Source organism: Amyelois transitella, chromosome 7 (assembly GCF_032362555.1).
Source record: "Amyelois transitella isolate CPQ chromosome 7, ilAmyTran1.1, whole genome shotgun sequence".
In the NCBI taxonomy this organism is placed as follows: Eukaryota; Metazoa; Arthropoda; class Insecta; order Lepidoptera; family Pyralidae; genus Amyelois; species Amyelois transitella.
In genome coordinates, this window is record NC_083510.1 from 9636038 (window position 1) to 9660428 (window position 24391).

The 24391-nt window shown below is 35.0% G+C and overlaps 2 protein-coding genes across 13 annotated transcripts; one reads left to right on the forward strand and one right to left on the reverse strand.

The window, feature by feature from the left end:
* Positions 1-1968: 1968 nt before the first annotated feature.
* Positions 1969-24342, reverse strand: LOC106130198 (cyclic GMP-AMP synthase-like receptor). The gene is made up of 10 exons (XM_013328979.2): positions 24134-24342; positions 22896-22976; positions 21709-21782; positions 20255-20416; positions 19285-19405; positions 6598-6748; positions 5940-6102; positions 5476-5701; positions 4083-4751; positions 1969-3646 (listed from the first exon to the last, which is right to left on the reverse strand). Exons 1-10 carry the CDS (start codon positions 24254-24256, stop codon positions 3290-3292), a joined length of 2127 nt encoding a protein of 708 aa, XP_013184433.2. The 5' UTR covers positions 24257-24342; the 3' UTR covers positions 1969-3289.
* LOC106130199 (cyclic GMP-AMP synthase-like receptor) lies at positions 8899-18998 on the forward strand. Of its 12 annotated transcripts, none has more exons than XM_013328982.2 (5): positions 8899-9032; positions 10210-10406; positions 12286-12761; positions 12964-13126; positions 13721-18998. In XM_013328982.2, exons 2-5 carry the CDS (start codon positions 10233-10235, stop codon positions 14375-14377), a joined length of 1470 nt encoding a protein of 489 aa, XP_013184436.1. In that variant the 5' UTR covers positions 8899-9032; positions 10210-10232; the 3' UTR covers positions 14378-18998. The 12 variants fall into 12 exon arrangements, with proteins under 12 accessions (XP_013184436.1, XP_013184437.1, XP_013184441.1 ...); XM_013328983.2 differs by having other exon boundaries at positions 8931-9032; positions 10185-10406; XM_013328987.2 differs by having other exon boundaries at positions 8940-9032; positions 10227-10406.
* Positions 24343-24391: the final 49 nt, after the last annotated feature.

Below are 24391 nucleotides of genomic sequence, written 5' to 3' on the forward strand. Positions count from 1 at the left end.
TTAACATAGGTGGTAACCTACGTGGTATCTGGAAAAATAAATAAGGGGTCCTATGTAATGTAGGTACTTTATAGCGGTGGAGGAATAAATCCGATATAAACTATCTATAATGACTTGCCTCAAGTCAAATCTATACTAATATTATAACGCTGAAGAGTTTGTTTGTTTGAACGCGCTTATCTCAGGAACTACTGGTTCAAATTGAAAAATTATTTTTGCGTTTAATAGGCCATTTATCGAGGAAGGCTTTAGGCTATATAACATCACGCTGCAACTATAAGGAGCAAAGAAATAATGGATAATGCGAAAAAAACGGGGAAATTTATTCAACCTTGAGGGCTTCAATGATGCCCAAAATAACTATTCCGGACGAAGTCGCCGGCAGAGCTAGTACCTGCATAAAGCCAAAGTCAAATACCTAAATAAAGTCTAGTATAAGTTAGTGATGTAATTTGTACCTTTCTTCTTTTTATTAACCAATTCTTATTATTAATAACAAATTCCATTCTTATTATTTCAGTATCCACGAACAATGGGTATTAAGAGTTCAAAAACCGATGATAGCAGTAACGCTGTCGCAGTAGGTGCTATAGTCGTGGCTGCGGGCTTGTATTGGTGGGCAAATCGAATCAAAAAACGCAAAAATCGACGTAGGCATGAAAGTTACGAAGATTTTGACTACAGTGTAGAATATGACTATGATATTGATTTTTATTGTGAAAACTGCGAGTGTACACGATGTAGCTATATACGCTATAACTACATGTAAAGAAGTTAGTAGGTACCTATATTATATGATACCTAATTATTCATTTTAAGTGACACATTTGTTTCCAGAAAATTGCTTCGTCTAATACTTAGGTACATCAAAATTATGTGCCGTGTGGTTCCCGGCACCAATACAAAAAATACTTAATAGGACCACTCCATCTCTTTCCCATGGATGTCGTAAAAGGCGACTAAGGGATAGGCTTATAAAATTGCGATCCTGTTTTTTAGGCGATGGGCTAGCAACCTGTCACTATTTGGATCTCAATTCCATCATTAAGCCGAGCAGCTGAACGTTGCCATTCAGTTCAGGACTATTGGCTCTGTCTACCCCGCAAGGGATATAGACGTGACTATATATGTATGTATGTATGTATCAAAATTATAGTCGATGGTTTAAACCAACAAACAGATAAAGTATTACGAAAACAGTTATTTAAAAATTTATCTTTAATGTTATTCTTTCTTTTTTTTAATATGGATTTTTTTTCTTTTTTATTTATGCACGTCCTCTTTCTCGCGTCGCTGGTCCTTTTTGCTGGTGAGGTTCTGATTCCCAAGTTGCGGGATGATATTGATCCGGACAATTTCTCGTCAATATGTCTAATGTAGGTAGGTACTTTATCTAAAATAAAACTTTTCAATATTTTTATCTTTTTTTATATAGGTTGTATTGACTGGTAGAAAATGCTTTTATCATTAAGTTTCATGACGGATTCGCCGTGAACACTTCTAATCGCGTCGCGTATCGTACAGTTGCATTGCGACAGACAAACTTTAATAACCTATATTTCATAAAACTGAACAAATTTTCATTTCACATAACGGTAACGATATTTATACATACATACATACATATGGTCACGTCTATATCCCTTGTAGGCTAGACAGAGCCAACAGTCTTGAAAAGACTGAATGGCCACGTTCAGCTATTTGGCTTAATGATAGAATTGAGATTCAAATAGTGATAGGTTGCTAGCCCATCGCCTAAAAAAGAATCACAAGTTTGTAAGTCTATCCCTTAGTCGCCTTTTACGACATCCATGGGAAAGAGATGGAGTGGACCTATTCTTTTTTGTATTGGTGCCGGGAACCACACGGCAAAACGATATTTATAATGGTAATTAATAACGATATATAACGTAATTTAATATCGTTATAAGTTTACATTACATTAGTCATAACTTTTTGAAAATAACGTTATTTAAACTTTTCGTGTTAATTTGGTAATAAAAAAGCCCTGGTTCCCGGCCTTGTAAACTGGGATGGGCAGAATTTTTTTTGTATACCGGTTTTTATGTTGGACAAAACCTAACACCTGAAAAAAACTGTATTCAAATTGAAACAATTGTTCTCGCGTGATGCGATTACAAACATACAGACAGAATTTTTATAAATCATATATTTTTGGCTTCTGTGGGTATAGTATATAGATCCCCGATATCTGTACAAAAAAATATTGCATTGCCATCGGTCCTTGATACGTGTGCAAAGTTCCAAGTTGATCAGACGTTTAGAAACCAGTGAAAATTGAGCTCAAAGATTCCGTTACATACATACAACCCAAGCTAATAAAACCGTAGTAAATAGAGATTATACATATTTCGAAACGGTGGCGAGATGAAGAGATAACGTCGTCATGACATCTGCGTCGCTTTGGAAAATGAAAACACAAAATCGAAGTGAATAGGGTTCACTGGAGGAGGCCTACATTACGTACTGCACTATATTCATTATCTAGGCTGTAAACTGTAAAAGCCATGCAGTCTTGTTCCTGGCATTTTAGAAAAGGATCATTCACTATTTTTACTCACTATCATTTTATTATTTTCTAAACCTTTTCCCTGAAAACGCTAAAGTATACAGAGGGTATACGTAGAATATGAATATGTAAAAATATTACTCCATAGCAAGTGGACATACATATATACGCAACTAGACAGATATAAAATGATATACATTATGTATTATAAAAAATATATATTTATTTTTTAATGAAACCCCTAAATAAGTGAGATAGACAAATTCGTTAGTTATACATAAAAATCGGCATTTGCAAATGCAACTTATTTATACCTTCTTAGTTAATAATATATGAAATATTGACACATACGTCACAAATGTTTAAAACAATAAAGGCAACAATTTTAAATTGCGATATAACAGGTTTTTAATAAGGTACCTAAGGTACCTAAGGTACATAATAAAAAAAACGCATTTAAGCTGCAATTTCGAACAAAATAAACTTTTTAACATAGAATTAAAAAAAAAGATAATATTCATTATCACATGTACAATATTAAGAATAGATTAAAAACTTAAATTCTTAGGACAAAAAAATAAGGTATGAATTACATAAAGTGTCATAAACTTATGGTTACACAAAAGACGCACCCCGGCTCTTCTCTTCAGAGAGATAAGGGGTTAAACATGTGTACAGGCACAGAAACAGGGTACAGTCGCTCAGAAAAACATGATGAACAAGCAGTCTTATTTCTCTGGACTGGACATTATTAAACATTTACAAGAACTTTGAAAAGTGCTCGTACTCAGAGGGAGTCAGCAAGTACTCTGCTACTTTCTTGTACTCCGAAGGGTTGTCCAAAATCTTCAGCAACTTCGCCAGTTTAGCCACGTGCCCTGCGACCACGTTGTCCGCTGCTCCCTCTATCAGATTGTACGCATCATTCCAGAAGTACGGTATCCTTTTATCCGCCAACGCGTCGTGGAGCCGTCGCACCATCAAAATGAACAGTTTGGACGGCGCCTGCCTCCAAAACTCAGAATCTTGGCGATTGTGGACTTCCCAGAAGAACAGCGTCTTGATGTAGTAACTGGCGACGTAATACATCCCTAATGTGTCCCGGAGTTTTTTCAGCTGCAATCCATATACACACAATTAAATTAAACTTATTACAAATGAAAGGGTTTCGGTATTTTAAAATTTTCTAGCTGATTTTAAATTTTTGTAATCAATATACATACAGTTTTATCTTTTTGGCTAAGCAAACTGTTCACATCATTTTTTAACGATAAAACTAAATGGACTTCCGTATAAGCGTACAGCTATAAGCAGAATTTTTTTTTTGTCGAAACTAAAACCAATCATCTGATCATCCAATTTTTGTGGAACAGTAAAATATTTTTTGCACTTTTTGCTATTTGTTTTTATGGAATCGTCCAAATCGTAAGCTCATAAAGACAGAGCCAACAGTCTCGTAGAGACTGAGAGCTCACATTCTGGATGACTTAAAAATGGATTTGAGATAGTGACAGGTTACTAGCCTATCATTTCTTTAAGAAATAAAACTTACATATCGTATTGTTTGGCGCAAATTGTGTGTATCATACAACATTTGATTCTCTTGGTATATAAGAGACATCCGCCACGATCGTGATGCTTTGTTTTCATTGAGGTTTCCCTTGATAGGTTTTGGAACCACCATGAATTTCTCATGCCGATATTTTGCTGGTATTATGCGGTAACCATTCTTTACAGGCCAACGCTCTTCAGGAAATTTAAGGACTGGCACCAAATCTACATCCATTTTGAAATTGTTTTTACAACACTTAATTTTCAATGTGACAGCCGGTCCCGCCTCTGATGTCCCAATAATATATAGTTTATTATCCACATAACATGCCCGATTATTACCATGCAGGTCAAACTCATTAAGGGCTCTGTATACAAGACTTTTAAACCAATCACTGAATTTTGAACGGAGTAGATAATCATCATTGTCTTTCCAGGAATAAAGAGTTTTATGGATGTCCCACCCATCCCTATATGGCAGCTTCTGGAATTGTACTCCCATCTTCAGTTCAACGAATCCTGCCGACATTGGCTTTAGGATGATATCACTCTTACTCAGATCAGATGGTTCTGTCTTGATGTTGAGTGGAAGCCCAATAAAAATATCTATATCAAATTCATCCGGCTTCTTTATCCGAAGTTTGTCATAGTGACTTCCTGCTACTTGCACCTGGAAATATGATGCAAGATTATGTAGCTGTTTAAAAATTATACATGTATTAAAATCACTGGTTTTGAACTGCTCGGTGACCCCAGATCATTAAAACATGATTAGAAACATCCAAGTTTCATAACTGTATCACATAGCTGCTTTGAGCACTGTAATATAATACTATAATATTAAATCATCATCCTTACAGTGATGATGTCTTTAAGTGATACCATGTTTCCTATTTGAAAGTAAATATATTTTTATTGCAGAACCCCAGGGACCACCTGTGACCATTATCTTGGGGTGGATAAGTGAGGTTTCTAGGGCTGTCATTTAGTCACATAGTATAATTATTATGGCACAAAGTATTTCATGTAATCAATTAAAAATATTTTATAAATGATTACTGAATCATTATTTAAATTTGTATCAATGAGGGCATAACCAACAGATATTAACCATATTTTTGAAAATATTTTTGAAAACTCTACATGAGCATAGAAGAAAGACTGATTTTCAGAAAATAGAAAAGGAACAGAAAATAAAGAAAGGTAATAAACAAGATTTGATAATGAGATTTTTTGATTGTTGATTTTGTCTCTGGACACAAAATAGCTACAGGTATTTTTGATCAGTCAATTATCCAAAAATCTCAAACACTCAGACTATTCTGGTTTCATTTTCCATAATAAAATTTGGTGCAACTGTCTCTGAAACTTCTAGATAGACAAGTATTACTTACTGTACTGGAGTACTGGCGATAATAAGGATCTACTGTTTGCATGGCACGATGGATCTTGAGGAATATAGTATCAAATACTTTGTAGTGACGATAAAAGTCAAATTTCTCCAATGCTATGTATCTTTTATAAATATCATGTAAAAGGGAGTCCAGATTGTTAATAACAGGATTTCCAAGATTAGGTTCCATTCCCAACCTCGAAGATTGTGTTATGACTCCGTTATTGCTGAAATAACATAGTAATTAATACAATCATCAATCAAATTTTACAGAAATAATATAGGAACCTACTTTTTACACAAGAATCTTCTAGTTCCCAAAACCTTAGTACATAAGTTGTATATTGAAAAAGGTTTTTATAGGTGAAAAGTTACTTGCTTACTTCTGTTAAAGATAAGGAAAAAAATGCACATAGGAATTATTTAAAGGAGTAGGTACATTAAATAAAAATTTACTTTGTTTACCTCATATTCACTCTATTCACTAAGTCACTAAGATAGGAAGCAGTTGAGGAACTCCGTGACTGGCTATTACTTTCTCCCGGGTCTTGCCGAGCCGGATTCTGGCTGCTTTGCTGAGAAGTACGGCTTTTCCATAGATAAAGACCTCCAGCAATTGCGGCCAAACCTGCACCAACAGAAGCAGCAGTCAACCAATTATTGTTTCCAGTGTTTTCTTCACTGTTTCTGTCCTCTCGCACATTTCTATCGCTATTTCCACTCATTATTCCAAGAGCAATACACAAAGACAATGAACGAAACTTTAATTATAAACTGTATAGGTAAAATAGATTGCACGCTTACACTCAGTCTTACTAGCACCGTGTTTATAGGAATTTTCGAACGGTTTCGTCTTTATATAGCTAAGCCTGTTTTGGAGTTTTTTTTTTTACTACTAGTACAACAAAAAGGGCTGTCAGGGGCACAGGGACTTTTTACCTCACCCAAGAGAAGTGTTGCCAACTCTTATTTTTAAAAAATCATAACTCTCTATTATGATTTTTTTTAAAATAAGTGTATTAACAAGTTAACTTGACGTCACCCCCGGGCTCCGGGCCCCGGGCTCGCCCGCTACTTAAGGAAGATCTTCCGCAAGGCTAGGTGTTATGACTGGGATACATACGTAGATACTGCGCTGGAGGTTGTATTTTCCAGTCCGTAAAAAATTTACTTGAGTGATTAGCATTCTCGCTATTGTTTATGGCTGAGGGCGCAGCATAATTCACTGTGATAAGTTGATTGGTTGCGTATAACGTTAAGATGCCACATACATACTGATGTATTTCCAAGATGATCCGAATTTTTTAAATTACTTCGATTTTGCGTGTACCTGCCGCATGTCTGCATGAAAAACAGCAATACTGAAAATATGAAAAAGTAATAAGTCCAGTGCAAGTAATATTATGAAATGGAAATATTATCACCTAAATTGAACCAGTATTCCTTATATGGAGTAGGTATCATCTAAATTAAGTTATAATAAGTATTAAGCTTAGTATCACTTGTTACGTTATTGAGTTTTCAAATATATTTTTGCCACCGCGTTTTCGTACCGTTATTTTCTTTAATTACCAAATGTCCTTCATTTTTTAGACGCGTAACAAAAGGCTAGCTGTTTTGTGTCGTGGAATTTCCAGAAAAATTCTTTACCTATTAATCCTGAAGGTTTTGTTTGCTGTATAACAAATATCATCAAAATCGGTTTCAGAATTCAAATCTTTTCTCCGTATCCTATCCCATTAAATGAGAAATATTTGTATTTAATTCTATACAGCTCTAGCAATTTCATTAAAATTTGAAATATAGTCGCATACTGAGGTAAAAATCAATGTGACTAGGTCCCTTACCTGTTAATATTAGCTTTTTCCCATATTTTCATCCAAAATCATTTTGGCCACTACCACCAGTGCGGGACTTTTGATCCAATGGTCAGAGCATTTTGTCCAGTGGTTGAAGCAATCTGTCTGGTTCGTCGTCGGACTACCCAGGTTTGATTCCCAGCAACATATTTCTTATTTTTACTATTTGTTGTGGTTTTTCTTATGTCCACCGGTTACTCAGATACCTACTAACATTAATATGGTGATAAATTAGTCACGACCCACAAATCAGCAGACCAGCCACACTGAAAGACGAGAAGTTTGTCTTACATTGGTTTTGTATATCCAAATCCTTTTTAACTTCGTAGTGTTCGATTTCATAGTTTTGTCTTTTATTATTAAAATTTTGGTTATGAAAAAGCAAAATTAACAAAAGCGGATTAATTTCAGCTTGGCGCGATTCTTTTTGTTTAATTGTAATAATATTATATGGAAATGTTCGACCTATTAGTAGTATCTTTATCTTTGCCTTGTACCATTGCCCTATACCATAGACCCCGCTTTCGATACTCGATCAGGTCATGATAAAATACTGACTTTTCTGATTAGCCAGGACCTTGTATTATAAGTTTATACTACTACTTTATAAATGCTGTGATTTCTGTACTCCACACTAGGTATGTATGCACAAATTTCATGGATATCGGCGATCAAACAGCAATCGCTTTATGTAAAAACCAAACATATATAATTAAGAATGATGATAAAAGGCACATTCCGGGCTTCTGGAGAGGACTCCAGAGAGGTTGAGACGTATCCGGGACTAATCTCGCGCCATTTTATGTTAACAGAACTGAAACTAACCAAACCATTCTACACATAGATTATAGTACAAGTAGGTAGTACTTACAATGATTTCTATAGAGATTTTCCACCAACTTTTCATTTTGAAAGTCTTTTCGAATAAAAATAACTGTTGTTACAATCCACGAAGTAATGTCTCAACCAAATATATCTTATTATGTATGTATGACGCTTGAATAAACCACTACTCACGAAGAGTTACATGTATTTAGCAATACCTACAGCCCGAAAACTTTAAAAATATTGCATCTCTTTCTAGATTTTAGTTTTTGTATAAATCTGTTTCAAGATTGCACTTAAAGAAAAGGATAGGTATCCCCTTCTACGTTGATTTCGTCATTTCATTTCCAAGGGTATTTCCCCTAAGTAATTGCCATCGGAATTAATTATTTCTACTATATAGTAGAATTTGCAACACAAGCAACTTTACTTTCAATAATTGACAATACACAATAATCGAATCATTACTAGGTAGGTAACTTCTTAAAAATTTCATTAAAATATAGGTAGGTCATTCCATACATAGTATCTCTGTTTAGTTTGTGAGTTATTCCTCTTGTTTTCACCCTAGTTTATATTTTTACTTAAAGAACTACAAACTTTTACATCGTAAAGTAGGTACATACATATTGTATTTTCGTAATAAAATGTTATATATTTTTTTTATTATTGTAGGTACATACTACAACTCTGTATATAATCTGTCATCTGTATGTATGTATTTTTATATTTTATTCATATAGGTAGTTTCTACGTATTGCAACGCTGACAACACTAGATTCTATTTTTATCTGAGAAATGAGATTCGAGTTTGGTTTGGTTAGCAAATCATGTTTTTGTACAATTTATTTTAGTGAACTCATTTTCTTCTTTAGTAAGTGGAATAATTTTACAGCTTTAATGTTAAAAAGAAACAACTAATCAAAGATAGAAGAAAAATAAGTGATTATCTCCTTAGTAATCTAAGACTTACAAACATGAATATCATTAACATAGGTACTTATATTATCAAGTGATTACAAAGAAGTCCTTGTGTTTAACTCTTTTAGTACCTATCCAGGGTGTGTTGTGTAGGTTATTATACTATAGGTAGCGTTCAATAAAGTAATGTAATAAGTCATATACCTACCTACCTCATAAAGTACTTAAATACCTATCTACATAGAAAATGTATATAATACTTAATAACGACATTTCTAGTAGCATAGTTAGGTACATATTTATATAAAAATACATTTTTAATTAATTTGCAACCTTGAAAAAATCAGCAAAACGTGTGACGGATTTTATCAATACTAGTGTTGCCAATCAATAGTTGAGTAAAAGCAATACTATTGATAGAACTATCAATAGTGGCGTTACTATGGATATATTGCTGCTGACTAGTGCCACTACCTATCGATAGGGCAAAACTGTCGATAGTATCGTTAGTATGTTGTAGTATGTTCGAAGTGTATAATAATATAATCTAATTATTATTATAATTAGTAAATTGTAGATGATTTCCGAGGATGATGATACCAACCTTTGCAGGGGAACCTAACTCATATAAGATCATGCATAACATTTTCGAATGCCTGAATATGCTGGTTTCCTCCGGAGGGTTTCCCTCGTCGGAAGAGCATCGATTAGCTCTCAAACTAATGTACAAATCTCTGAAAAATCATTGGTGAACCGGTGCGCTAACACGCATTATTGGCGCATTTTAGATGGGCACCTTAATTAACCGTTCAACCACCGGCGCTCTCGTACTCACTTCTTTCGTTTTAAAATAGATCTTTAGATATTGACTTATTTGTATTTAAGACTAGTTTTTGCATAGGGCTTCGCTCCCGTAGCTTTAAGGTAGGTATATTCTATCTCTGTGCCACATTGCTACAAAATAGGTTCAGCAGTTTTTGAGTATTAGAGATATTCGTTACAAATAAAATACCATTTTTCCCTTAGACGTGATATCTGTGTAGGTTAACCTATGTGGTTTTTAGGCTATCAAGTTATTAAGTCTATAGTATTTCTACCTACTCAGGTAGGCTTACTTTGTTACTTTGCAGTGCGTATTTTATCATAGTTAGCAATGAGCAGAAAGAAAAATGTTTTGGACTTATACTTGGAGAAAATTTTTGAGAAAAACATAGCGCTGAAGGATCATGACATAAAAAGGTCACAAGAAGTCTTCGATAGCGTATTCGACCAAGTGAAAAAAGCTATGGAGAAACAATGCAATTATTTCGCGAAATACAATAGTGAGGTAAGGGTAATAACTTAATTGTAGAGGCTTTCCGTACCTATGTATATCTGCTTGGTTAGTTTGATTCACATATTTGAGATTTACCCATTTCCCCATGATTATCATTGCTGAACACTGAACACTGCTGAACATAGGCTACCCCTAATGATTTCCACCTCGCTCTGTTGGAAGCAACGTGCATCCAAATGTATTCCCGCGGACTACGGTACAAGTCGTCGACGGTCGATGTATAATAATAATAAAGGCGTAGGGACGTGACGACCCCATCGCCCTCTGTGGAAGGTTTCCTTCCCAGTGCAGTCAGTCTCCGCGGGGCGGCTTGTGGCGAAGCCGTTGGTGAGTGGCGACACCACGGACCCTACCTCCTGGGGAACATACAGACATGCGCTATACACACACATACACACAGTAACACATTCCCCGCCTCTGCCTTGCCTTGGCCGGCCGGCCAGAGTGGAGTGGCAAGAGCATATCCTATGCTCCAGGATGGAAGTGTATTGCACGTAATGGCGTAATAGCGGGGAAACTAGCACGGGGTCATGCCTCGTGCTCGTAAAACCGGGGCCGCACCTCTCGGAATCCTATCCTGCTTTTAACTTGTTGCGCCCTGGCCGCCGCATGGTGGCTTATTTAGGGTGCCCACAGGCTGCTGTATAGCCAATGAGCAGCGAGTCACCATCTGCCTAATCAAAATTATGTGAGAGATTTTCGAGGCAGATGTCCGTATCTCACTCCATAGCCCAGTAATCCAATCCATTAGCATCCCATCTGCATGTCCCAGTTTAAGTAAATCCCTTCCTGGCAATAATTTGGCAGCTGTGGAGGGCTGTCCGTTGGTGTATCTCCATAGCTGCAGCCATCTCACTTAAGAACAAAAGGTACCAAAGGGCCTCTTCATGTTGGCTTCGGCGCCATGAACGCCTCCCAAATGACCGGGTCCCTATGGGCCCGTGCACATTTTACATATAATAATAATTTTAAATACAAACCCAAACAGCTCAAATATCAGTAGTGTGCCTTGGCGTTCCGTATACATTGAAAATTGTTCAGAGGCCCTTTATAAGTAAGTATACGGAGTTATATTTAATTTTAACTAGAAACCTCGAAAGGTAAATCAACACATCAAACTGAACAACTTTTAATGCTTTATACAAAAGGTGCACATACACATAATCGAAACGTATAAAACAACTGATTTTATTTTAGCAGTTTCGTGGTTGGTCCCACAGTAAAAGTTTGTTATACTAATTCATTTGTTAAAAGGATAACCCTATAAGGGATTTTTTTAACATTGGCCACGACATTGTTAAACTTGTATAACAATGTAGTGGCCAATAAAATAAAACGCCTAAATAGCTGCTCTCGGTGGTTTACCATCGTATACAAAGTTCTCGTGAAATAAACATCGATTATTGTGGCAATCCCCCGCTGAAGTCCATTTTTAAGTTGAAGTAAATGCTATACAGGGAAATCCCGCAGCCGGCAATAGAACCCACAGACTGAATTGAACGTGTGTAATTAAACGGCGCAGTGCAGCGTCACAGAGACCGACGACTAGCTGCCAGCGACTAGCGGCAGGTGACACGCTGCCTGCGTGTCAGAGTCGCCGAAATAAGTCGGCGACACGCTGCACGGTCACGCGGCCCATAACCGATGTAGGGTGTTACCAACTTTTGTACGTTATTCTTTACACGGAAAAAAAAATACTTTTCACCTTTATCATTTGTGAAATAAAAAGAAATTTTGGAAGTATTTATTATTTTTGCTTTGTGACAATTATAAGGTGATGTTCGAAATATCCCATTATAATGAATCAAAAATGTTAATCATTAATTACGATTGTAACAAAAGACAATTAATATTTTAAATATTATTTCAGGTTATGTGCGCCGGCAGTGTTTATGACGGTATCAAAATAACTAAACTTGACGAATACGACATGGACATAGTCATTCGGTTACCGATCAGCTACGACGAAGGCATCATAGTAGAGAACGAAAGACCTGGCTTCGTCAAAATGAAAATAGGGAATGCATTCGACAATCTTGCCAAACAACCCGAATGGGAGAACTGTCATAAAGTAACGTACACATGGCGAGATGACGAAAAATATTTTTTACAAAATAAATTTAGACATTGGGTACAGGGGATAGTACAACGAGCTCTCAACGAAATGGAGTACAAAGTGTGTGTGAATGGAGTGGTATATCTGTTGAAGTACACGCAGTCGGGACCAGCCTATACGCTGAAGATCAAAGCGGACGAGAGCCAAGAAGAAAACGAGCCTTTCCATCTCGACGTGGACTTGGTGCCTGTGATCCGGTTCAGATACCCTCGATGGCCACAAGGATACAGGTTAGCTTCCATTCGCCATTTATACATAAACTTTATTGGTATTACTTTTCACTTTGGTCTGATATTTATAACTTATTTAGTTAAATTTCAGGCAAGGGTAATACACTAACGTCCGTAACTACTGGACGGATTTAAATTAAACTCCAAAAATCAGTAGTTTCGATTGTGCGGCATATGTCTATAATGACATTTTTGTTTTCAGGACTCCCCTTAACAATGATATCAAAAATTGGTTAGTGGTGCCTAAACCCAACAAGGCACTTGAGGATATAGCGCTGCAAAATCGCTGCTGGAGGCTCTCTTTTCAGGAGTTCGAGAGGGATATGATGAAGGGCTGCCAGAACTTGAAGAAAACCATTCGACTGGTATTTGTTCTCAATATAACATACTTAGATATAAACATGTCTTTATCGCTTACGGGGTATTTGGAGCTAACAGTCTCGCAAAGACTGAAAGGCCACGTTCAGCAGTATGGCTTAATGATGGAATTAGAATTCAAATAGTGACAGGATGTTAGCCCATCGCCTAAAAAAAGGATCCCATGTTAATTCCTACCCTTATTAATGTTGTTAATCAATAACATCGCCCTGTTGGGATTTTCAGACATTAATGTCTCATCAAGATTTCTTCATCGGAACCGAAAAGAGAGCACATGCCTTATAAATTTCATAAATAAATGATATCCTGATTGTTGTCTCCCGGGGAAGAGTCAGATATTACACGAAGCGAATCCCGCTTGACCTCAGTTTCAATTTCAACAGGGGCGAATGTACTTAACAGCTTAATACTCGTACATTCGCCCCTTACTTGGACGGAAAGATGGCCCTACCCTCGCGCGGCGTTTCTATCGCTATCCCGTTTCACGTCATAATAAAGAGCGAAACAGCGATAGTTTTTGATATTAACGGCGCGTGCTACGGGGGCTGTTCTAAACATTGATCGTTTTGTAACCCCTTTAGGTAAAGAAACTTCGCGACGTCTTACGCCTGAAAGCCATCGCCAGTTACTACATAAAGACACTATTTCTATGGAAAATTTCAGAAACATCCAAAAAATATTGGGAGACAAAACCTAGTGTTCTTTTTCAAACAATGGTGGCGATCCTTCGGGATGCAATAGAAAAGAAAAATATTCAGTATTTCTGGCACAAGGAACATAATTTGATCAAGGATCTTACCGACAAGGACAGGGAGGACTATGTATGTAAACTAAAACCTGTTTTAGATGGCATTAAAAATAATGAAATGGAAGCAGTATTAAATGGATTATTGACTAAAGCAGAACAGGTACAGTTTAAGAGGCAAGATTTTTATCAAAAACTTAACGGTGGAGCAGCTACAACTAGTAAGGCACAGGCGGCAAAGCCATCTCAGGTAGACCGTGAACTTGTCCATACGTTAATGAGTAAAATAGATCAGTTAACGTCAAAAGTAGACAAAATTAGGGAGGAAATGAGCAAGCTGAAAGTGGGGAATGATTTGAAAGAGGAATTCTTGAATATTGTTGGTGATGTGGACGAGATTTCTGATGAGATCGAAGATTTGGGGTACGATGTGGATTACTCGCCGAAGCGGCTCAAGATGCCGGATGGATCGGGAAGAACTCCAAAATACTAATGTCGCTACTTATGATGAAACAATTACTTTGTGCCATCAACACGGTCAAAGAGTCATCAATACACGTTTTATTTAACACTGAAATATTTTTTTATAATAGGTAAGATCATCCGAATATTGTAACTTGAAAATTTATTCCAAGAATTTTTTCTACATAAAAGTAATTTTAATAATGCACCTATTGCTTTTATTTTATGTAAATCAATTATTTTCAAATAAACAATGAATCATTTATTGCTTCATATGATGGCTTGATATGATGCCGTGTGATCTCCGGCGCTGTAGAATACTTCATCTCTTTTCTATGTATGTCGTAAAAGGCGACTAAAACATAAACTTGAGTTTCTTATTTAAGGCGATGGGCTAGCAACACAGCTGTAACTATTTTAATCTCATTAGAAAGTGATCTTTAGGTTTTGAGACTGTTGGCTCTGCAACCCCGTAATAAATAAAGACGTAGTTATATCTACGCAAGAGAAAGAAGAAAACGCACAAAATATAAACTATTGTAAATCGAATCAGTACTCAAATTGAAAAACTTTCATTTTGAAGCAAAATTTTGTATATGGCATCCAGCAGTGTAAAAAAACCTTTACTTCGCCATATATTACCAAAAATTAACGTCTTTGCAAATTTATCATTTTTGGTAAATCACTTCTGCATCGCAATTGCAAGTAATTTCATGTTATAAAATACAGTGGTAAAATACAATATTAATAATACACAAAAAGAAATTTTTAACTACATTGAATTTTGTTTTTATAGAAAAAAAAGATAAATATGTTACAGCCATAAACGCACCATAAAACATAAACGTGCACGTACGTATTTACTAAAAGAATAATCGATTACACGCTATACATAGAATCGAGTTCACTGAGGCGTCTTTATTGAGCGCTGTTTATATTTTGAAAATTATATTTATGTAATTTCTAGTTGTAATAGTAACCATTTATCATACATACACGTGCCAACACATAAATATATCAATTGAGTACAATCAAAGTGTGTCTCACTGTATATGCCTTTATACCCACGAACGTAATTTTATGTTTCAGTTCTAGAAGATATCTAGACCTAGATAAGAATAATTACTGATGTATAAAGAAGTAAATCTATTTAAATAATAAGTATTTTCCACAATTCTTCATTCATCGTTGAGGAGTACGCAAAATTTCAAATTCTGTGGTTCTACTCGCTCAAAATGATTGTAGAAATGATTTAATAATTCTCCGTTCTTCGTGATATTATTTCAAGAAACGATGTCGCTTACACGATCACAAAAGATATGTGCGGTACAGATCCACATGCTTTGAGATATCTATGTGTTGTTCCGAATGTACTAACCAACACTGGAAAGCCAGCACGCACTGGCAACACTATTATCCATTATTACAATGTGCAGTCGAAGCGGGTATTTTTTTTTTATTACACACTAGTGACTTTCTATAGTTGACCAACGCGTGAGCCTAATTTCTGAGACTAAAATTCTCTTAAGACCGGCAAGTTTACATAATGCAAAAAAATAAAATAAATAAATTAGTCTCACGCAATATTAACTTATTTAGTTTAGCTAACAATATGAGATAAGTATAATTATATTATCATTTTATTATTATATTTAATATAACGCTAATTTATCAGGGAATCTAAATAGTCTAATAAAGTATTTAAACGATAATAAATATGGCCGCTGAAAAATATAATTTCGTTTAGTAGAACTACCGGATAACATAAACCATAGAAATGTAAAAAAAATGATGTGACAATATATGTATAATATATTTATCAGCTGCCATATTTTGATTATATTTGTATGAATTGGATATGGCAACATTATTATAGCATTTTCATAAATTTCCTATTTTCAGTTGTTGTTAGAGATGCCCACTTAATACGGTCCCTAAAAAACCTGAATGCCAAATTTCATCTTTTATTTAAACTTTGCATTATCTGTTATTCAATGACTTGTGCTTATATTTTTAACTTTTATAATTATTTAGCTGGCATTTTAGAAAAATTGGGCAATGCTTAATTGATATTTAGTTAATTATTTAATAAATAGGGATGATCTAAAAGTTAAACAGAACAAAAAAACAATGATAGGTGTCTTAAAAGCTATGGTCAAAGCATACCCCGGGCTCCTCTCCAGAGAAGTGAGGATGCAACCAGATCTAAAGCCAGAAGGAAGAAAGTTTCATATAAGCAAAATTCAATTGACTCGTGATCAACGTGGAGGATGGTCTTACAGGTATTCGTATTGGGTCCCATAAATTTTAATGAATAATAGCATTATTTCGCATATTCTTTAACCCTTTTTAATTTTGAAAAGTGATTATGACGTCTTTTAACTGCCGGCAAAATGTATAGGCCTCGAACCCGAGTGAAAGAAGAAACTTGACCCATTTTCAATTTTATTTGAATGTTGCCACATCCATTACGACGCATAACCAAGCTTTTTAACGACCAACATCATCCCTTTACTCACATTTACATTAACTTTTTACATCTCCACTGCTAACTAGAAATTAACATAAGTCGAATATAATTTGGTAATTTTTAGTGATTACATGTTACGATACAATCACTGTCGCCTTTTAACAAATAAATTGGAATAATTGTCATATTTGTGATTCAACACTGAGTTTCATATTTCTGTAACATTATTCTTTATATATAGATATTTGAATATACATTTTACACAAAGCTATAGAAATGGGTCACAGAAATCAGAAAATAAAAAAAACCAGTTAAATCAGTGCGAGTCTAAAAGAAAAGGCGTAGTTTCTTAATACTTTCGAATATAGTACAAAGTATTGTTATCGAGAGAGCTTAATTGGAAATATATATAAAATTTCTTATAATTCAATTTAAACTCCAATAAAAATCCTCCATATACCACAAACTGTATGTATAAGTATTTCGTAAAAGTCAAATTAAAAGGGATTATTAAGTTATTATTAGTTAGCATTAAATAATTTTTATTTTAATTAATTAAATATACCTTTACAAATGGTCAGACAATGAAATCTTTCTGTGTTTGTTAATAAGGCACAGTTCGTATATAGCCATTTAGAAGTTTTTTTTTATTGTAGTAGAAACTACGCCTTTCGTTATATTATCAGGCGCTCTTAAGAAACTGTTGACATACAAATAAACGTATGTTTTCTACGCCTTTTTATATCAAAATTATACAAATACTTATCTTTATTATAGAATATAGATAGGTAGCATAGTGGTAAAATTTTATAGTAAAAGTCGCGATTGGTCCGATTCGCAATTAGTCCAATGTTAAAAATATGTCCAAATCGTTACTCGTTCAAGTTGTGATTGGTTCAAAATAGCAATGTTGCTTGCCTGATTATATTGTGGTCCTAAAAAAAACAAATGAATATACTATAAGTTTGCCCCGACCCACTTACACATATCGAACAAAAAATATTTGGTAAAAATTCGATTTAATTTTCCTTACAAAAAAAGATTTCATTCAAGTAAGTATTATGCTTTGAAATAATAATATTAGATGTGCGAAATTGCAATTTATAAAATTTCTGACTCAAAACCAAGGTTGACAACCAAGGTACTTCGAAAATTTTTGTATAAAACAAAATTGTGCCAATTATGTGTCATTGTGTTCGTCAAAGAACGCGCACCACGGAAAAATGTTATGTTGGAATAGATTCGAATTGGCTCGATCGCGATAAAGGTGATTGGGCAAATGCGAATTGGACCGCTCGCGGAATAGGCGATTAGACCAAATGCGAATTAGACCAATCTCGCTTAACCTAATTTCGCATGAATCTATTTTGAGCGGGAAATTATTAAACGTTTCAATCCTTATTTGTTGCAGCTATTATTTCGCGTATTGTAATACAATATTCCCTATTTCAAACGTATCGAACTATGAAATGTATTGACAACTAAGATGTTATCTGCAATCTAGTTGTGTATGATCGTGTGAATGGCCGCTTTAGGGTCGATTTATACTACCAGAAACTCATGGTCCAATTGTATAGCGAAACCAGTATAACATATTTTGACGAAACACTCATATGAATAAAAATTATATATAAAAACAAAAAAAATTACAAAACGATACATATAAGAGTTAGTAACTTGGTAAAGTTTCTCCTATTTTAAAGTCTTGAATATAACAGATACAATTTTACATACATAAAATTTTTATATTTTATATATATTAACTACATTTAGAAAGGAAATTGTTCCATTTATAGCATCACTTCACACATATGCTACATGCTTGTATATACTTTTTATTTATATTATATTATCTAGCTTTATTAAATGACAAACTTGTGACAAGTACAGCACACAAAATTAATTATATAATAAAAATTAACCATGATCTTTCTGCGTAGTATAAAATCGTACGTCGCACCTAATATTATCCACTAGTGTTCAGTACTCGTGAAATCATGTCTTAGTCCATTTCTATGGGATAAATCATACAATTCAGTGCACCATTAACATATTTTCTCAACCAATGTGTGCTGGTATTTTGAATTCTATTAATTTTGACAGATCATAATTAGGTAGTGTATCACCATCAGTAAGTTGGTTAAAGATTCATCCCTCAAACTTGCTGTAATAAAGGTTCCTTTGCCTTATCCAAAAAGCCGTTTAACATTTAAATCATTTATGACCGATGAAACAAAGCGAAATAGCAATTTGTTTTTCATATTTCCTCGTTGAACAACACACTTTTCACCAGTACATAAATAAATAAGAGCGTACAACCAATCCGCTGAGCTTTCAATTATTATATTGCCAATTTTTGTGTTGCCAACACCAATCACTTCATTGTGCAAATAATCCCATAGAAATGCGTGGTGTCGAAGCGTATACCGGTGATAGGGAGGCGACTACGTTCCGAATTTGGTCGATTAGCGCGCGCTACCAGACTTACTGTGCTGGATAAGCCATTGCAGTGTGATATCGATATTGTCCTTCTCCTTGCACGAGATCGAATAACAGCATATTTCACGGTCCTGTATCGCCGATAGATTCCTGAAAATTAAATTTATGTTTCATTTTTTATGTCTGTCACGGCTCCCCAACTTTCGGGAGCCATTCCGAAGTGGGGAACCCAACGAGGGGCACTGCGGGATAGATTTTGAACAGTGCTGGCCTCATTTGAAATAAATTATCTTATCTAAAATAAACGACCATTATAAACGTTCTACATTAAATAACCAGTTAATATTACAAGCAATTTAATGAACTAGTACAACTGCGATCATTACTGAACGTGGACACTTTAAGCAATAATAGCATACTAACGTGGAAAGAAAATATCAAATTTAACTATACTAGCCCAATAAATCGCTTGTAATATTATCTAGTAATTTTATGAGGAACATTTATAGTTTTCGTCTTTCTCTTCATTAAACGGCTTTTCTGCTATTTTTCCTCTTGTTCCAAGGCTTTACTTCAAAATGGGAGGTTGATTCTTACTCAGTTGCACCGTGTGATTCATTAATGACAGATCAACATTATTCCGTCAGCCTGGATGTTAAACCGGGGGAGCAAGTACACACGCTCCATTCCATACAAACTTAACACAAATACATAAAATGCTTCCTTTCAGAGGAAAGGCGGATACACTTGTTGAAGCTCCTATCCATCCTCCTTTGTGCCGCATTAACGCAATGCACGCGTCCGAATATGTTTTTTTTTTACTTTTCGATTTTCGAATTATAGTCAAAATTTTATTCAAAAACAGATCCGTATTTTTTTTATTTAAAAATCCCAAAAAAAATAATCGACACTACAAGACAACACTACATCTTTCCACTTAATCTGTGCTTGCTCGATTGAACAATCGCCTTTTTTAAAGTAACCTTAAATACGACTCACATCCTCTCTATGAGGCCGTGCTCGTCCAGCGCGTCGGGCAGGTCCCGCTTGTTGCCGAGCACCAGCACGGGGATGCCGGTCAGCTGCTGCTTCTCCAGCAAGCTGTGCAACTCGTTGCGAGACGCCTCGATCTTGTCCTGGTCGGCGGCGTCTACCATGTATCTGTTGAACGGAACATAGGAACTTCTATAAACTATATATTTGTACTAGCTGTGCCGGCAAACGTTGTTTTGCCATATAAATATTTCTTAAGTAATTAAAAAAAAATGTTAAGGGTGGACAACCCTTAACACTTAGGGGTATGAAAAATAGATGTTAGCCGATTCTCAGACCTATTGAATATGCATGCAAAATTTGGTTAAAATCGGTAAAGCCGTTTCGGAGGAGTACGGAGACAAACATTGTGACACGAGAATTTTAATAAGAAGAAGAAAAAGATTAGAGTATCAGCTCGCCACGACTTCGTCCTTAGAACACGATTGCGGGGGACGGGACGCGGGGCGTGGGGAGGAACTGGCCGTCGACTCGACTCACTCTCTCATCGCTAGCAAAAGACGTTACGCGCGTACCATTATATTAAATCTTGTATACATTTTAAATTCATCAATTTTCTTCACACATACAATTCACATACAACATACATATCCTACAACTTAATAATATGAAACTACTAGCTGTGCCCGCGACTTCGTCCGCGTGGAATAGTTATTTTGGGCATCATATTTATTTTTGCAAACATCCTCCTCGGCTTTATCAATTATAGCTGCTAATTGTTATGCGACTTGGCGACGACTTGGCCCACTTCATTACCCGCGACGGAACGGAGACCGTATAGTGAGATGAGAGGACTTTGCCCAGTAGTGGGATCTTACAGGCTGATACTTTACTTTACTTTAAAATAGTAATATCTTCTAAGATGTTCATTGAAATTAAGCGATATCAAAGACAGTTGTGTTTACAATTAAATACTCATAATCAACAAAAATCTTAAAAGATAGACATAATCAGTTTAAAAGTAGGTAAGAGGTAAAAACAGACAAACATACAAAGGAAGTATTGTAAGTCGAATGATACCTATCTATATGTAGGAAGTAGGATAGAGCAGGGCGATCGAAAGATGCGGGGTGAGGGGGGTCGGCGGTCAGGCGGCCAGTACATTGTTTTACTATATCTTTGTTGGTTTGCGCAGCGTTCGCGTGGAAAGCTCGCAGATGGCCGACTCATTCAACGTTCACCTGCATTGTTGACGTTTCCCGTAGGAAATCCGGGATAAAATGTAGCCTATAGCCTTCCTCGATAAATAGACTATCTAACAGTGAAAGAATTATTCAAATCGGTTCAGTAGTTTCTGAGATTAGCGCGTTTAAACAAACAAACAAACAAACAAACAAAACAAACTCTTCAGCTTTATAATATTAGTATAGATATACAACGTACTTATAAAATTTACTTACACTATAGCGTTGACTCCCCGGCAGTACCTTTCCCACATAGATCGGAACCGTGGCTGGCCACCGATGTCCCAAACCTAAAAAATATATAACTTAATAAACAAAGCCATATAATTAATGTAAGTAAGTAAGTAAGTAAGTAAATGCTTTATTGTTCACTAAAGGAGTACATTACAAATAAAAACAGTACAGTACAAAGGCGGGCTTATCCCTAAGTGGGATCTCTTCCAGCCAACCTGACAGTAATAGGATCATAAACAAAATTGAGGCAAGGGTGAACAACAGTTCTTTTACTAGAATTATCTAAGGATAAGACACAACAATTATATACGTAAAATACAAATAAATAAATAAAGAAAATATATAAATATGTATATATTCTAAATAAATAAAATAAAATGTAAAGATTAATGTAAATAAAAATTCGCGTTCCCGTAAGAATATCAGGGAATCCTTTTTCTACACATGCGCTTTGGAAGCGGTAGTAGATATAATAAGATTTAAGTTATGTTACGACAATAGTTGATACCTTGTATCCAATTTTGAAAATAAAAATATTCTATTCTGAAGCAAACTCTCTTAGTGCTCCCTTAGACCACATAATTGATTTGCGAATTGGGCATTGCATGTCAGTTATTCAGACAGACATATGTATAGACCAGCAACCCGACCCGTTCTTTAAAAACTTACAAAAACCGTGAACAACGATGTAGTATTTTGTATGTTGTGACTGGTCATAAGAACTAACATAAATGTAATCACGTTTATATCCACTGTGAGGTAGACAAAGCCAACAGTCCTGAAAACTGAAAGGCAACGTGTAGCTGTATGCTAATAAGAAAATCTGTTTGAAATTTTAAATTAGATACTATTTCAAACTTCAGATTAACATTGTAAATGTCTTTCTTGTGTAACCAGGACAAAGTTTATTGTACCACAGACCCCGACTCTCTGACTAACATATACATAGAAATAGATTTATTTCCAAAATAGGATACAAGGATAGGACTTTATGACGTCAAAATAACTTAAGTATAATTAAATCTTATTATTGAAACAGTTGATCTTGCATAAGTGTGTAAGGATTGTGTCAAGTAGAAAGATGTAGTCACTGCCTAACCCTCCAGGAAAAAAAAAGATTTATGTAGGCATATGTTTGTTATAAAAGAAAGACTAAAAACCTTATTCACCTTAATTGTGACATTTCCTTTAGTTATTTTCCGCATGTTGAAGCCCACTGTTGGAATCATGTCTTCACTAAATTGACCCGACTGAAATATTGAAAATCATGAAATAATGTTTAAAAACCATACCAACTAATATTATAAATGCGAAAGTATGTCTATATTATTGTCTATATTAGTGCCGTGTGGATCCCAGCACCTTTCCCATGGAAGTCATAATATGCAACTATGATATAGGTTTACAAGCTTGGAATTCTTCTTTTAGGGTGATAGGCTAGCAACCTGTCACTTTTTGAAACTCAATTCTATTGTTAAGCCAAACAACAGCCTTTCAGTCTCAAGACTTTTGGTTTTGTTTACCTCGCAAGGGATATAGTCGTCATTATATGTATCTATATATGTTATTCCAGGTTTTATGCTACACATGTACTAAATTTCTACAAAATCCATATAGGTTTTCTATAAAAGAGTAACAAACACACATACATATCCATACATCCTTACAAACCTTCCCATTTTTAATATTAGTAGAATTAGTGTTTGAAGTTTTTTATTATAATTATTATCAATAACCTTCTGACAGAATGATAAGTGGACAAAACTAATTGTTTGGTCGGTGTGTTTAAAGATAAGATAGGTCTGTCAACACACCAAATGTACACTTGAAATAGTATCTGTTAATATTTTGACATTGTGCTTTTGGGCATTTATGATAGGTCATTGACACTACTAGCAATAAAAAAAACTTCAGGAAAACAAAAATAAACCATACATGTATATGTTATAAGTATTTATAATCTTTATTAGAGTTAGATTTATTATTTCTTTAGACTTGATAAATTATTAAATAATTAAGTTGAGATGTACTATCTTTAATCCATCAGATATTTGAAATAAAAAAGTACAATGTTCTTATCTTTGCATGGTCCCAGTTGCTCTCTCCGAGGTGTGGGTTCAGCAGAAACTTTCTCTAGCAATTTCTTATATAAGTGAACATACACTAGCGTATTTTATGATCTCTTGAGTAATAAGTGATTTGGATGCACCGATAAACAGCGGCAGCATGAGTAATGCGGGCACAAAACAACAGCAGTATGTCACACATAAATTTTTACCAATTGGAATCAAACTCAAAATTTTCACATTCACACATCCTAACACGGCTAACACACTTATTTGTACATGAGTAAAAATACAAAGGTATTCCTTAGTAATGCAAAAAAATGTTTTCTGAAAATACTAACAGCAATGACGTTAACAAAAGTTGTTTTCCCTGAATACTGTAATCCCACGAGTGTAAGCTCCATTTCTTCTTTCCAGAACAAACTTTTAATCCAATCAAGAATACGATTGATCAAAGCTAACATTTTTACGGATTATTCGCAGTTATCTGAGAAAATGTAAAATATGAAAATAATGAACGCCTCTTACAAAACTGCTGAGAATTTGACACTTGACAGTTGTGGTGACAAGACAAACAGTTCATTTGGTTGGGTTGGCAG

What these genes read in the sequence shown, in the direction of transcription:
- LOC106130199 (XM_013328982.2), top strand. Translation starts at nt 10,233, where the DNA reads ATGAGCAGAAAGAAAAATGTTTTGGACTTATACTTGGAGAAAATTTTT. An exon ending in TCGCGAAATACAATAGTGAG is followed by an intron (nt 10,407 to 12,285) that starts GTAAGGGTAATA and finishes ATATTATTTCAG; the next exon opens with GTTATGTGCGCCGGCAGTGT. An exon ending in CGATGGCCACAAGGATACAG is followed by an intron (nt 12,762 to 12,963) that starts GTTAGCTTCCAT and finishes TTTTGTTTTCAG; the next exon opens with GACTCCCCTTAACAATGATA.
- LOC106130198 (XM_013328979.2), bottom strand. Translation starts at nt 24,256, where the DNA reads ATGTTAGCTTTGATCAATCGTATTCTTGATTGGATTAAAAGTTTGTTC. An exon ending in AAGGAAATGTCACAATTAAG is followed by an intron (nt 21,783 to 22,895) that starts GTGAATAAGGTT and finishes TATATTTTTTAG; the next exon opens with GTTTGGGACATCGGTGGCCA. An exon ending in CACGGCCTCATAGAGAGGAT is followed by an intron (nt 19,406 to 20,254) that starts GTGAGTCGTATT and finishes TTTAATTTTCAG; the next exon opens with GAATCTATCGGCGATACAGG.